Source organism: Vipera ursinii (assembly GCF_947247035.1).
Source record: "Vipera ursinii genome assembly, chromosome: 5".
NCBI lineage: Eukaryota > Metazoa > Chordata > Lepidosauria > Squamata > Viperidae > Vipera > Vipera ursinii.
Window position 1 is genome coordinate 24,472,584 of NC_139518.1, and position 13,454 is coordinate 24,486,037.

A 13,454-nucleotide genomic window follows, 5' to 3' on the forward strand; every position below is an offset into this window, starting at 1 on the left:
CCCTTAACAACTGTGGCAAGAAAGGTTGTAAAATTGGGCAAAACTTAGTTAGCATCTGTCTTGCTTAACAATGGACACTGTGGAAACAACTATGGTTGTAAGAATATTTAGTAGATTTAGTATTTAATAGATTTTGAAGAAATTATTCATGGAATTCTGACTTCTAAACATGCACAAAATAATTTCAGCAATAAACACCTAGTATTCCGTACAGAGAATCTAAACATACCTTGCTTACTGCTTTTAAAGCTCTTTTGCAAACTTCATATTTTGGCAAATCTTTCTGTGTTTTCTGGCAAATTGTCTGAAATAAAAAATTCGCCAATTTAGAGAAGTGTATTTTTTTTAATTAGTGAGAGGGGAATGTATATGATACAAGGTATTAAAAATCTGCATACTGGATATTTAGATAGTTAGATCCAGAACAAGATGCAAATTAACATTTTCTCTTAAAAAGATAAAAATGGTCTGACCATTAAATCAACATTTTATCAACTTACTTTTATGAGCAAGCTATGAAAACAAAAGAAAACGAAGCAAACATGTCACACTGATATATTTCTAATGACAAGGGAGTTAAGAGTTTTTTTGTGGGAAGCCAAAATGCTATAAAACTGTTCCTGGTAATATGTTGTTTTTAGAGCCTTAATGGGATAAAAAGAACCATTACTGTTAAATTGCAGGCCAAAAGACAGCAATTATGTACTAATACATAATTTAGCATACCAAGCTATGGTAGCAGAAGATTCAAAACTCTTGCTGACAAAGCTCATTGGGCGGTCCTGACCACTCATTCTCACCATTGAAATTCTATCGTGCTTTATTTATGAATATAGCTTTTTATTGATTTTTAATTGTTAAATGAAACTATAATAACTTATCTGTACAGTACAAAACCTGAACATAACTTTTATTTAATTTGTATCCCACCTTTGTTTTGACAAATAGCTCAAGGTGAGAAACTTATCCAACAAACCTTCTTCCTATTTTCCCCACAACAACCGGTTGGGCTGAAAGAAAATGACCCAGCTGGCTTTCATGGCAAGGCTGGATTAGAACTCATGGTCTCCTGGTTTATAGTCTGGTACCTTAACTACTAGACCAAACTGGCTAGGTTAGACAGCACTCCCCCTTGCCTTTTTATTATTGTAGTTTTTAACTGTTTCAATTGGTTTTAATGATTGAAATTTTATTATTGTTAGATTTAATTGTACATGCCACCCTGAGTCATATGCAAGTGAGAAGGTCAGGCATATAAACCAAATAAATATTAAAAGGTACTGTGGCATTGTGACAATTGTTTTAAGTATGACCACCTTGTGTTTTAGCCCATAAAGCTTTAAGAAATAGTTTTCTACGTTCTTAAGCCTAATTCTTTTAAAAGAATTGTTGCAGCACTGTAAAATATAATCTTCTGAAATTAAAACAGCAGTGCCCAGCATGAAAGGACAAGGGATGAAATCGTACTTTATATAGTCTTATAATCCCACCGAAGCCACCCTAGCAGAATGTTTACTTGTCCGCAAAAACATTTCCCAGGTTTCTCTGGACCAATTCTAAATTACTGAAATTATGACAATTCAGCAGTTTATATGATAGATAAGCAACTAAATGGTTACATAATTATAAATTATGACAGCAGAATTACCTATATAAACACAATCATAAACAGAACAGATAATTTAAAATCAGCTCCTCTTACATCCATCAGCAGTGGAAGCCGGGTAACCCTTTGCATTGGGAGAATGAGGAAGGATATCATTGGTAAATTCCTACACTCTTCTTGAGATTCAATCCGCGACAACACTTCCTTGAAGGATGGATTGGTAGCTCTGTCCAAAATAGCAACAATTTTATAAACATTGTTTTTGTCCAAAAAAATTGTCTGCCAATAGCTTTCTTGAAAACATAAAAACTAATACCAACAATCACACCTCATAAATTAGGTGTTGTGATTCAGGGTCAGCCTGTGGGTTCGGCAGTTGGGTCGGATGACTCAGAGGAGGAGGAGGGGGGTGTTGAAGACCTTGCTGAGGGGGTTGAAGATCTTGCTGATGAGAGCCCTCAGCCAGGCCCCTCCCACTTGGTCACCACGGAGACCCAGCTGTGTGAGCCTGACAGTGTGGATGAAGATGACCCACATCTGGCCCTGTTCAAGGACGCCCGACGCAGGAGGCAGTCAATTAGGAGTAAACAGAGGAAGGCAATGGGGCTCCTCGGAAGGAGGCAGAGAGAAGCCACGCCCTGAACTCTATATAAGGGGAATGTGTGGGAGGGCTGGTTTGCTGAAGGCAACCGCTTGGATAGTTCCTGTTTCTTAAAGCTCCTGTTTCTTGGTTTGTCTTGTTCCGTTTGTTTTTGTAGTAATAAATTTGGCAGGCGTAATTCCAGCCTCTTGCCTTCTTGTAAAAGGGGTTGTCCCTGCCTTTTCTGCAGGGCCGGTAGCAGGCTGGTACAGAACATTAGGGTTTTGTCCAAAATTCATAAGACTGTCCCACAAATCTTCTATTAAGATGTGGTAGTATCCAGGTTAGTTATAAAAGTGTTGCCTATAGTTTTTCAACTCAAAGAAACTGCTGATTAGCTAGCACAGAGGCTTTTTCACCTGTAAAAACACAATTATTATGAAGCTACAACTATATTTTATCTATACAAGCTTATCTCATAAAAAATCTATTTTTTTATCTAGAATAGGTCCAATGCTAATGAGAAAATCTTTTCAGTAAGAGTTTTTTTTATAGAAAATTAACCAAAACATTTTAATAGCAACTGTGATTGAAACAATGTTTTTAGTTTTACCTATAATTATATTCATACTTCAGCCATGATGCCTGTAGATAAAGGACAATTTAGAAATATGTTGAAATAAAATAAACCTTGGGGGAATCACTTAACCAAAATCAAAATCTCACTTTATTGTATTCCACAATTACGTAGTATGGCTGAAATATTTATTTTTCAAAAAACAAAATTATACATAATTCACAGCATTATTTTCTCCAAACAATTCCAGTAATAGTAGTTCTCATTACTTACAACAGTTTCTGAAGTGTCCGCTGTTGATAGACTTCATTAGTGCAATATTTTATATAAGGGTCAAAGGTTGATGTAGTATGCTTTTCTACAATATCACTAATATCATCTATGAAGATGTTGCTCTGATGCCTTTCTTCAAGCTCTGTGAAGAACCTGAAATGAACAGAACATTTTTAAAGAACACATTTAATCACAATTTGTTATCTAAAAGCAAAAGATCCTTGTCTTTCCACCCAAACAATTGCAAGTTACTAGACAGCCTGTCCTTGCATACTCTGTGCAACTATTCACAAGAGTAGAACCTTCACCTAACTTTCTGAAAAACATTTAACACTTTTCCCCCCCTTACTGGAAGGAAAAAAATAACTTGTCTATCTGGATGGAAGGTGACTAGTAAATTGACTACAGCAAAGATTGCATTCAAAAGATAACTGAACATATTTTACAGGCTACTCAACAAACAACTGGAAGAAACTGAGTGGAAACATATTTGTTTCAGAAAAATGAATGTTTGAATTAAATTAGGTTCTTTTATTCCTCATTTAAAACACATGAGGCTGAAATGGGAGTTTACATGCTTCTGGTGACCAGCAGTGTTACATAAAGCATTTGGAGAACCAGTCAGTCTGAGTCTGACCGAACACAGTTAAGATCCTTTTCTAGATCTTATCTTGTGGCAATGAGGGTGGCAAAGCGTGCCTACTTCACCACCCTCATTGCGTCCGCAGATAATCGCCCGGCCGCCCTATTTAGAGTGGTCCGCTCCCTTTTAAGTCAAGAGACGGGAGAGGACCCCCTACATGGACGGGCTGAGGAATTTAGTAAATATCTGGTGGACAAAATTGCTCAGATTCGGGCTGGTCTGGACTCTGACTGGGCAGTATCTAATGAGAGGAAAACGATGAAGTTGGCCGAGTACATTTGCGAAGAGTTCGATCCTGTGACTCCGGATGAAGTGGACAAGATCATGGGGACACTAAGTGCCGCCACATGTTTGTTGGACCCGTGTCCCTCCTGGCTAGTCTATGCATCTCGGGAGGTTACATGAGGCTGGCTCCTAGCAGTTATCAATGCCTCACTGAGTGAAGGGTACTTCCCTGCTGCCTTGAAAGAGGCGGTAGTAAGGCCCCTCCTCAAGAAACTGGCACTGGACCCAGCTGTTTTAAACAACTTCCGTCCTGTCTCCAACCTTCGCTTCCTTGCGAAGGTCGTTGAGAGCATGGTGGCTCGACAGCTCCCTTTGAACCTGGAGGAAGCTGAATATCTAGATCCGTACTAATCGGGTTTAAGACCCGGGCACAGCACGGAGACGGCATTGGTCGCACTGGTGAATGATCTCTGGCGGGCCCGAGATAGAGGTTATTCCTCTGTCCTGGTCCTATTAGATCTATCAGCGGCTTTTGATACCATCGACCATGGTATCTTACTGCATCGTCTTGAGGGGCTGGGAGTGGGAGGCACCGTTCTGCGGTGGTTCTCCTCCTACCTCTCGGACCGTTCGCAGACGGTGTTGGCAGGAGGGCAGAGGTCAAGCCCTAGGCCTCTTAATTGTGGAGTGCCTCAGGGTTCGGTGCTCTCGCCCCTCCTGTTCAACTGGGAGAGATCATCCGTAGCTTCGGGGTGAAATATCATCAATATGCTGATGATACCCAGCTATTCATCTCCACCCCGAACCAACCCAGTGATGCCCTCGATGTGATGTCCCGTTGCCTGGAAGCGGTACAGATTTGGATGGGAGAAAACAGGCTTCGACTCAACCCGGCCAAGACTGAGTGGCTGTACATACTGTCATCTCGTTTAGTCCAAGAGGTTCCATCTCTGACTATAGGAGGAGAGATGTTACCTCCCATTGATAGAGCACGCAATCTGGGCGTCCTTCTAGATTCACGACTCAGTTTTGAAGATCATATTGGAGCCGTGGCTAGGGAGGCATTTGCACAGATTCGTCTTATATACCAATTGCGCCCCTTTTTGGACCGAGATGCCCTACGTACAGTCACCCACGCACTCGTTACCTCCCATATTGATTACTGTAATGCTCTCTACATGGGGCTGCCCTTGAAGACCACCTGGAGGCTTCAGCTGGTGCAGAATGCAGCTGCACGGGTTGTGATGGGAGCTCCCCGATACCCCCATATTACACCCCTCCTGCGTGAGCTGCATTGGCTACCAGTTGCCCTCCGGGTGAGATTTAAGGTGCTGGTACTTACCTTTAAAGCCCTACATGGCTTAGGTCCGGGATACTTGCAGGATCATCTGCTGCCGGGAACAAATTCCCATCGGCCAGTACGCTCACACAGAGAAGGCCTCCTCAGGGTACCGTCAGCTAGGCAATGTCGGTTGGCGACCCCCCAGGGGGAGGGCCTTCTCTGTGGGAGCGCCAGCCCTATGGAATCAGCTCCCCCCTGAGCTTCGGATGGCCCAAAACCTCCAATCATTTCGCCGCGGCCTCAAAACACTCCTGTTCCACCAGGCTGACCTGGACTGACAGGCATTTTAATTAATTTATATTTAGAATTTTTAATTTATTTTTTAAATTCTCTAATTTTAATTTATTGCACAGATGTTCTCAATTTTATTTTTATCTTGATTTCTGTACTTATTATATGTTTTGTTGTTAGCCGCCCTGAGTCCTTCGGGAGATAGGGCGGGATATAAATCCCATCAATCAATCAATCAATCAATCAATCAATAAAGTAGTAGCTCCTAAATGTTTTATTCTCTACAATGCCAGATGGATGGTGATTACTTTCGCTGGCCAGCAAAAGAAATGCTTTATCTTTGTGTCTACAGTGGATATAAAAGGTCTACACACTACATGCTAGGTTTTAGTGATGTAAAAACATCAGACCAAGTTAAATCACTTCAGAATTTTTTCTTCTTTTATTTATTTCATTTATTAAATTTATTTGCTTCCCATCTCATTTCAAAGCAACTTTAATGTAAAGTTTCCGACTCTAGGGGCCGGTGCTCATCTCCGTTTCAAAGCCGAAGAGCCAGCGCTTGTCTGAGAACGTCTCCGTGGTCATGTGGCCGGCATGACTAGACGCCAAAGGCGCACAGAACGCTGTTACCTTCCCACCGTAGTGGTCCCTATTTTTCTACTTGCATTTTTATGTGCTTTCGAACTGCTAGGTTGGCAGAAGCTGGGATGAGTAACAGGTGCTCACTCTGCTACGCGGCACTCAGGATTCGACCCAAACTGCCGACCTTCTGATCGACAAGCTCAGTGTCCTAACCCACTGAGCCACCGCGTCCCTTACATTAATACCTGTTGTAAATTTAACACTTATTCTTAACCTGAAGACCTATGCAAGCAAAGTAAGGGAATATCTTCAAGCAGATATTGCTTGAAGGCTGCCACAAAGAAGAGGGAGTCAAGCTATTCTCCAAAGCACCTGAAGGCAGGACAAGAAGCAATGGATGGAAACTAATCAAGGAGAGAAGCAACCTAGAACTACGGAGAAACTTCCTGACAGTTTGAACAATTAACCAGTGGAACAACCTGCCTCCAGAAGCTGTGAATGCTCCAACATTGGAAGTTTTTAAGAAGAGACTGGCCAGCCATTTGTCTGAAATGGTATAAGGTTTCCTGCCTGAGCAGGGGGTTGGACTAGATGACATCCAAGGTCCCTTCCAATTTTACTATTATGATTGTCAGATCTGTACAGCTCTCTGCTAGAGACAATCTGGCTTTGGTTTCTCATACTGCTTGATGTATTTGGAATTGGGGAAACAAATTATGAATGAAAAGAAACTGAATGCATTGTAGAAACAAGTGTGCCAGTCTCAAAATACAAACTTGTTAAACCCATAATATTCTACTGTTAAGAAAATCCGTTTCACAGAAAGACTACCACATAATCAAAGTACTAAATAGATTATGCATTAATAAAAAGGTCTTCCTGTGTGCGGGAAAAGATGTCCATGGACATAACACTGTACATCTCTATTCAGTGGCTTAAACGTTTTATGATTACATCCCTACGCGACGTATGTTACACAGAAATAAACTGCAATATCTCAAAGGTGCTTTTTCAAAAGGCAATTGGACTGTTGTTGTTTTTTTCCTTTGAGGAATAAGACATTTCACTTCTCATCTAAGAAGCTTCACTGGTTCTCGCAGGATGGGGAGATGAAAGACAGAATGATATCCTACAGGCACCCCACCAGATATATGAAAAAGTTTATATTTATTTATTTATTTATTTATTTATTTATTTATTTATTTATTTATTTATTTATTTATTTATTATTGGGACTTATATGTGCTGGCTGAAACACCTATTGATTTATTAATTAACAAATCAGCTACTTATGAAAGTTTTATGGAAGTTAAAGATTTGAACATGTCCCTGTTACAGCAAAAAAGAAAGTAACTTCTGTACTTAATAGTTTAATAGAAAACAACAGGTTGATAAAGCACAATGATGTAACTGTTCTAGATGACAAAAACAACAAATGTATGAGTTTTCAGCCAAGAGGAAGCAAACAGTGGTATAAGTGACTCAGAGTTCTTGGATTAGGCAATGCCCAAGGTTATATTGTTACTCTATGATAATTTTCTTATGTAAGAAGATTTCTTTCTTAAATTCTGATTTCCTTATCTCGGCTCCGGCATAGTACAGCTAATCTAAAAGTAACAGATAAATAGTAACTTTGACTCTGTTTCAGAAGATTATGATCTATTCTTCTAAGAAAACAGAGAAAAATAAATGTGTGTGTGTGTGTGTGTGTGTGTGTACACACATCATCTGCATACTAGTTTGGTAATGAAATGTCTGCAAGAAAGCTACCAAGCCCAGGAATCACCAAAGACCCCACAGTTCAACCCTGAGCTACAAATATTCTCTTCTATAGATATTCAAATATCAAAATGTCATCCAGTAGAAAACAACACCAACCAAACAGAAGTTCTGAAACTATGCCCAAAGTGCTGAATTAGAATTTGGTGAAAATTTGAAGTGGAGAAGGCCAAATGAAGAATGGAAGAGTAAAAAACAGGGATAACATGAATTCCTTGCCATAATAACTAGATTTCTGAGAAATGTACTCCCACAAAACTTAGAAGGTTGTTATAAAAATTAAAATGCAACTCTACTCATAAAATATTCCTGCAAATAGTAGAAGTCATTTTTCTTAACAGTAGGATTACCCTTGTAATTATCTATGAAAATATCCAGTGCATTACTATATTCAATTTTTTTGAGGAAAAAAAATTGCTCCTAGAAATAAAAGCTACTGAATATATTTAAATGCATGGTTTTTCAGAAATAAATATAACTGTACTTAATAAGACTTATTCTTTAATAACACTTAGTTTTTCAGCTTAAACAGACTATCTGCCATATTGTCTACAAAGAAAGGGATAATTATATAAGCTAGTCCAAACATGACTAGAAATCTGTTTGAATTTACAAACATAATTTAGATCACAAATTAAAGAATCATCAAAATATCCTGCAACATTAAAATCAATAGTTTTTTTTATCAAATTCACAACCTTACAATAGTATCCACTAATGAGTTAATCTTTTATGCATATAATTCCCACACGTCTCTTAAGGGTTTGGCAAAAGCTGTTTGGTTTAAGACCAGAAAAGATATGATTCTAAACCAGAACTGCCTTAATTGAAGAAATCTGTCAAAGCTTTCAACAGTATTTGTACTATGCACTGTACTGTCTGCCAAACGATTAAAACAGCACATATATAAATCTATTATAATGGATCTGTGTAACAAATATTCAGCATATTCCATGAATGTCATAGTATATCTTATAGCAAAGATAGGCAACATAATATGATTTCAAGTAAGATTTATTTTAAGAAAAATCATTCCCATGTACATTCTTTAGTCTAGCTGGCATGCTTGGCTAAGCTGTATTGATTTTGATATGTCTTAAAAAACAGAAGTAAAATAGCTAAAAGCTCTTTTTAGTTTTTGACTTCTTTACAATTTGATACTACAAATTTGACCCACTTTGTCACACTTTTATAAATCTGTCTTCGACTGAATTGCCTAAAGAAATGCAGCAACAATGTACTTGCCAACAACATGAACATGAAAGCATTTAAAAATTCCTGGAAGCAAGCAACAATCAAAGGCATATCTCTAATTCTGGTGATAAAGACTGTTTAAAACTTACTTCTTGCTTGCTTTACAGACATCTGCAATATTGGAGAAAAGATGATGGCTTTCTGTTTTTGTCATTGTAGAACTCAGTTCTTTGGAATTCTTAAACATCCGAATCAGAATTTCTAGACTAAGCAGATATGAATGTTCTGAAGAGATTACTTCAAATATAGCCTGCATGATCGGGGGATGGGAGAAGCAAAAGAGAAAACTAAAGTTATTTCTTTTGCTTTTATACAACAAACCATTTCATAGTAATACATTTTCACAAGAGTATTTTTGAATATCCTGGACAATTACCTTGAAAGAATTATTCTGAACTATAAATTAAAATTTAACACTTGAGTACATGTTTCAACAGTAAGCAAAAATACAAATGTCAGGACCATTTTATACCTGTTTTAGCATGTACTTTGTTTAAAACAAAAACAAACGTTAAAAATCATGTTAATTCAGCTCAAATGTAACTAAAATAGGAAAATATTTGAATATTGAACTGTCCAACATACATAAAACAAAAATAAGCTTTATTAATTTATTACAAAATTAAAATGATTCATAGTAAAATCAGCAGCAAAGTCGCACAGAATAGTGCTGTTTTTATTGACAGTTGGCTGAATATGAAAAGGATGGGGATCCAGAATATATATATTGTCTCTCAAACTTTTCCAACTTATTATTCACATGATTGTGAATAAGGAAAATAATAAAAGAAAAAATGGCAGAGACAGAAGAATATGAGACTTAATTAATTATTCTTAAATTTGGTTACAACAGTGGTGCCCAAATTTCGGTGGAGGTGCAAAGGGCTTACAAGAATTGGTTTGGTTTAGTGGTTAAGGCACTAGGCTAAAAAACAGAGCACCCCAAGTTCTAATTCTACGTTAGGCATGAAGCAACTGGGTGATTTATTCTCTTTCAGCCATAGGAAGCAGTCAATAGCAAACCATTTCCAAAAATCTTTCCAAGGAACTGCATGGACTAGTCCAGGCAGTCGCCAGAAATCAACACTGACTCAAAAGTGTGTGCACCCACAAACAAAAAAGCAGACCTACATGCAAGTCCAGGATAGTTAATCAAAATTTCCCATTTATGAATGAATATGCATGTTAGCAAACAGCCATTCTATCTACCCAGGATGGCTTTACTACCTCAGTGGGATTTAGTCACTTTTTACATGATGGCTGTACCACTTTCAGTATGATTATCTGCTTTCCCCCAAAATATATCTTTTGATGTAGTTTTTATGCAGCCCATTCTTTCATTGTTGTTTTTATAATGAATATTTAGCATACTGATTGAGATCCTAGTATTCTCTACTGTCAGTCTTTTTCCACTGAGAGTTGAAAGTCTACAGTGAGCTGCACTGTAGCTATGAAGTCTGTAAGCATTTCAAGCATGCATGCATGTATTTCCGGTCTTCTCAATCTGTGCATTCTTCAGCTGGGTGGGCTTTGACTGCCAAAGTTCTTGAAATGATCATTCTGGCTTGGAAACCCTGAGAATTAAAGTCCAAATATCTGGAAAATGTCCAGCCTTCTGGGGCAGGCTGGTTAATTGTTTTCAAGTTCTTAATCAACAACCAAGGGAACATAAAGAAGATCTGTATAATATGACTAGAGGCAACAGGAGCACTATGACTTACATTCCTGCCATCATCTTGCCCTGAAAACTATGTTTCTACTTCATCTTGTTGCCTTAACTGCAATCCTAAAGAAAGGATTTGCCTAAAGAGAGCAGCAGTGTTCCATGACTAATTTGTTCTGATCTGATTTTTTTTTAAAAAAAAAAGGAAGGACATCAGAGAACTCATCTTCAACGCTATTTAAAGATTCTTTGTTCTCAGTCCTGATGACAGCCCTAATTGATTCCTTCAAAGCTGAGAAATCCAAGCCTAGGCATCCCAGTTTTGAAAGCGAAAATGAGATAGGGGTTAGCCAGTTATAGCTGCTTGTGAGCCAAGCAGATAATGAAAACAGCTTTTCAAAGGATTTCAGAAAACTTCCAAACAATCAAGCTTAAAAAAAACAGAACAGGGAGTGTTTGAGCTCATGTATATCCTAGTGATGCTAATTGGAGGTGAAGAATGATAATATATTTTCCGATTCTTATTTCTTACTGAAGACAAATGACAATCCTCATGAGTGACACTCAAAAATGTAGTTTCAGTTCATCTGCATAATAGCAACACACAGAGATAGATGTTTAAAGTCTGATAGCTGATGAACAGTTGTCAGAGCTCTTTAGAGTTGAAATGTCCACTGAAGCTTTAGATATTGCAATGAGGAAGTACTTTTAATTTAAAATTAAAAGGCCTTTAAAACAGAAGGCATGTTTTTAAAAGCTGGTGCTTAGGTCCACTGTAGTAATTACATTTAAGATTAGAAAGGCTTGTAGATAGCAGATATATTTTTAAGAGCTATCTTAGGCCAGATTATTTTTCCTTGGCTTGCATTATCACACAGATTGAATACATTGCAACAATAGCATCCACGATAAATTGTTATGTACTTTCTAGAACCTCACTCGGTATCTTTTACTTTTTATCCTTTTCAATACATAAAGTACGTTTTTGTACAAACCTTAATCAGTAAGGCAAGGGAAACGGCACCAAAGTGTATACTGTATTTACATGTATACATAACACTTGTATTTATTAAAGCAGTCTAGGCTAGATACAGTTTATATTAGAGTGATCGACTCCTCAGCACTCTGTTGTGCATTTCTTTCTTTGATTCATTTAAGGATAACACCTTCATATCTTACCATCATGTATGTCTGCTTTACCATGTAATATTAAGTCTAAGGTTTGTTTTAATAAGCTTATTAAAAAAACCAAGTGATCTAAGCCAAGAGCTCATAAACTATGATGGGGTTCACACCTAAGGTAAGTCACAAAATGTGTTCTAACCATCATCACTCAGTAAAAAGCTTTTCAAGGTAATCTCCCTAATCATTTTAACCCTACTTTATAGTCTATATAACAAACATGTCAAACTTGCAATTTTTTCCCCATTACAGGCAGTGGGGTAGGTGTGGGTTGGAGTGATGCATCCGGCCCGCGGGCCAGCAGTTTAACATGCCTGGTCTGTAAAGTTGCAGCCAATCCAATCCAACAGCCTTTTTCCTTTATTCTTCTTTAGTTTGAGTCATTATCCAGCCTTGAGCTCCTCTGATTTGGACCGCAGCTGAAGAGAACTGCACCAGCCTTCAACTTTTCCCGTAATAGCTGGCAAGTTCCTATCGTTTTAAGAATAAGTTGCTTCTTTCCCAGTTCATTCAAAGCAAAGTTCAATTTAGTATGTTGATATTCTCTCCTTTGGATGTTCCCTATCCTGACTTTATGCAGCTTAAAAATCTGACTTGACTTACACACAAAACGCTCTTTAGGTCCTTCCTTATGATCCCTCATTGAATTGTCAGGACTATTCTGAGGAACAGTTCTCTTGAGTGCAGTCCAAATCAAAGGGAGCTGGAGGAGAGTTTTCCAAACTCATCAAGAGGGCAGCAGAAGCCTCTAGAGGGCTGAGGAGGAGAAAACAACACATTTTAGGATCACTCCTCATACTAATACGATAGAAAGATTAGAGATCCAATGCAAGCTCAGGAGCAGAACTCACAAAACCGGGAGGAAGTTATTTCCACATTTCCATGTACCTCTAGTCCAGGGGTGTCAAACTCAATTTCATTGAGGGCCGCATCAGCATTGCGGTTGCCCTCAGGGGGCTGGGGAGGTATGGCCAGGGTGGGTGTGGCCTACTGGGTGGGTGTGGCTAGAGTGCGTATGGCCTACTGGGTGGGTGTGGCCAGCTCTACATCGTTCGCATCAAGGGTGCCTATGGGGCCCTGGACAGGAGTGGGTCAGATCTGAGGGTCTCTGGCAGAAGGAGGGTCTCTGGGCCAGGGCCAAGGCAGTGGGGGCTGTTCCCTCACTGTTTCCAGGATGGCTTTGCCGGCCACATGAAACCACTTCGCGGGCCGGATCCGGCCCCCGGGCCTTGTGTTTGACATGTCTGCTCTAGTCCAATTGGCTACATGTCAATCTAACAAATGCCACAGAGCTCTTACTCTAGCCAATCTTGATGTACTACCTTCTGCTATTATTAATAACCAATATTTTAAATATCTTTTATCGAAGATTATATAAATATTACTAAGATGTTCAATATACATAGATATGGTAAGGGAATAGAATCAGAATCAGAGATATCTTAACACATTTTTGCTTTTGGAATCTCATGCACTATAGGATATGGACCACACCTAATTATACTGCTATTTTT

General features: G+C 38.6%; 1 protein-coding gene across 3 annotated transcripts in view; it reads right to left on the reverse strand.

Moving 5' to 3' along the window:
• Positions 1 to 13,454, reverse strand: part of ARHGEF26 (Rho guanine nucleotide exchange factor 26) — a 50,270-nt gene that overhangs the window by 16,329 nt on the left and 20,487 nt on the right. For 2 of the 3 annotated variants that reach the window (XM_083364666.1, XM_083364665.1), the window contains 4 exons: positions 9,185 to 9,345; positions 3,037 to 3,189; positions 1,703 to 1,832; positions 230 to 304 (listed from right to left, as the gene is read on the reverse strand). In XM_083364666.1, the coding sequence (XP_083220792.1) occupies positions 230 to 304; positions 1,703 to 1,832; positions 3,037 to 3,189; positions 9,185 to 9,345 (519 nt within the window). The remainder of the gene's footprint in view (positions 1 to 229; positions 305 to 1,702; positions 1,833 to 3,036; positions 3,190 to 9,184; positions 9,346 to 13,454) is intronic. The other variant, XM_083364667.1, reaches the window with a different exon arrangement.